Raw genomic sequence first — 2,060 nt, forward strand, 5'->3', positions numbered from 1 at the left:
ATATATATATATATATATATATATATATATACAGTATAACAGTACACATATATTTTATTACTAAAATTAATATCGCACAATCTTAAAACATTAATATTATATGTATCATATGTATCATCTTAAAACATTAATATTATATCTTATTATTAATATTATATGTATCTACGAATAAATGCAAATTATTTATTTTATCAAAAAAATCATCTCGCTCACAGGTTTTCCTTTCTCCACAAAATTTTCATGATTTCTTGTTTCTTGACTTGTTGTATATCATCATCCTATTTTTGTAATTCCGCCACAACCAAATTGCCAAATAAAGTGTCTGCATTCTTAGAAATCAAATGCTCTGTAATAGCTTGATTGAAATTAATAAAAGACGCTTCGAACTTATCGTTTTCAGATTCTGTATTTTTTCCGTCTTTTTTAATTGATATATTAGGATTAAATTTGCCCTTCGCATATGACGGCTTTGTGAAAGTGCCGGTAGATCTTACGCTCGTTGGAGAAAGGCGTGAAAAGTTAGTCGTGTCGGATGATGACCGAGTTGACAATAATTCATGTTCGAAATCATTTGTACTACTTTCTGTCGTCGAAGGAAAAGATGCGCGTGACGCATCATCTAAATTACTAATAGTGGGTGATGTTTCCGGTATTGGGCATTTTTTTATTGGTGAAAATATGTTTGCATCAATTTGTTCCAAAGGAGTTCTTTCTTTTTCCAGAGTCTGTTTGCCATGCTGCACCCAATTTGAAATTTCTTTATTTAGATTCTTGTCTTTTAAACAATCAGAAATATTATACGTTTTTTGTAACTTGATGTTGGTTATCGATCTGAAACCATATTATATTTGATTAAATTTGTGGATTAATAAAAATGTAAAACATGTCAATTAGAATCAAATGTAAGGAATTCTTACTTTCTACTTTTGACAAATTTGTCAATATATTTCATAGACTCGAAGTATATAAATCCTCGTCTTTTAGAGGCTCCACTTCCATTTGCCGTTTCATTTTGTCTTTTTTTCTTTTCTTTAGAGTAAGATTCTCTCAGACGAGTCCACCGATTGCAGCAAACATCCGCTGAAATATATGTTAAATACAGTTACTTACAGTTACAGTTACAGTTACACTTACAGTTACAGTTACTATCGTTACGTAACGAGTAAAAATAACGTTGTTACTAATGCATTACTTTTACTCGTTACGTAACGAATAAAGTAACAAGTTATTTTTTTCATTAAGTATAACACGTAATGGTAATGAGTTTCAAAAGTGGCATTCCCATCCTGGTGTTACCATTAGCGTTATAAAAAATTGTTACGTTAATTGTTACCAAATGGTTGTTATAAAAAAGTAACGGTTACGACGTTACAAGTAAAGTGAACGACCTAAAAATAAATTTAAAAAAATAAATAATAAATAAATAAATAAATAATGAATTGAATAGCTTATTGTGTGTTAATATTGTTAAACTTTTAAAAATAAAACTTACGAGACGTGGCTAAAATTTTAGATATCTCTAACCAAGAGTTCTCTTTTTTTATCACATCGCGATAATCTTTACAACTGCTGTCATATAGATGTGGATATTCTTTCACAATACTTATTAACAAATCATCAAAATTTTTATCTTCGTCGTCCACCAACGTCACTTCAGAATTCAGGTTTTCATTTTCTTCATTTTCGGACATGTTTATATTATTATTGTGACAGTAATCCGTGTGATCGTATGCCATGAAGATCGATTCTATAAATTTAAAGCATTAAACATTAAATATACCGAAAATTATGAAAAGATGTGTTTATTTTGCAATAAATTACAATTTCTGATCACCTCGGACTCGACGACGTCTCGCTATCCGTCTTCGGATCTTGCGCCGATTTGGCTTTCAACGCGTCTTGATTCGAGTTTGCTTGCGTCTTGTTAGTCGCAGAGCTCTGAGCCTTCAGAGTAGAAAGCAATTTGGATACTTCGGCACTGATATCAATTTTGCTCAGTTCACCTAATTTGTTCACAAAATCAAATTAACCTCAAAACACTATGTTTACGAAACTGAGAC

The 2,060-nt window shown here is 30.7% G+C and overlaps 1 protein-coding gene across 1 annotated transcript; it reads right to left on the reverse strand.

Annotated features, from left to right (window-relative positions):
- Positions 1-123: 123 nt before the first annotated feature.
- On the reverse strand, positions 124-2,032 carry LOC112468977. Its single transcript, XM_025038414.1, has 4 exons — positions 1,835-2,032; positions 1,493-1,747; positions 918-1,080; positions 124-831 (listed from the first exon to the last, which is right to left on the reverse strand). Exons 2-4 carry the CDS (start codon positions 1,734-1,736, stop codon positions 279-281), a joined length of 960 nt encoding a protein of 319 aa, XP_024894182.1. The 5' UTR covers positions 1,737-1,747; positions 1,835-2,032; the 3' UTR covers positions 124-278.
- Between the last annotated feature and the right edge of the window lie 28 nt (positions 2,033-2,060).

Source organism: Temnothorax curvispinosus, unplaced genomic scaffold (assembly GCF_003070985.1).
Source record: "Temnothorax curvispinosus isolate PA1 unplaced genomic scaffold, ASM307098v1 QBEX01002333.1, whole genome shotgun sequence".
Classification (NCBI taxonomy): domain Eukaryota; kingdom Metazoa; phylum Arthropoda; class Insecta; order Hymenoptera; family Formicidae; genus Temnothorax; species Temnothorax curvispinosus.

Bases quoted from the DNA above. Each gene is read 5' to 3' on its own strand.
- LOC112468977 (XM_025038414.1), bottom strand. From the start codon at position 1,736: ATGGCATACGATCACACGGATTACTGTCACAATAATAATATAAACATG. The intron at 1,081-1,492 runs GTAAGTTTTATT...CATATATTTCAG, and splicing joins TAAAATTTTAGCCACGTCTC to CGGATGTTTGCTGCAATCGG. The intron at 832-917 runs GTAAGAATTCCT...ATATGGTTTCAG, and splicing joins AAATTTGTCAAAAGTAGAAA to ATCGATAACCAACATCAAGT.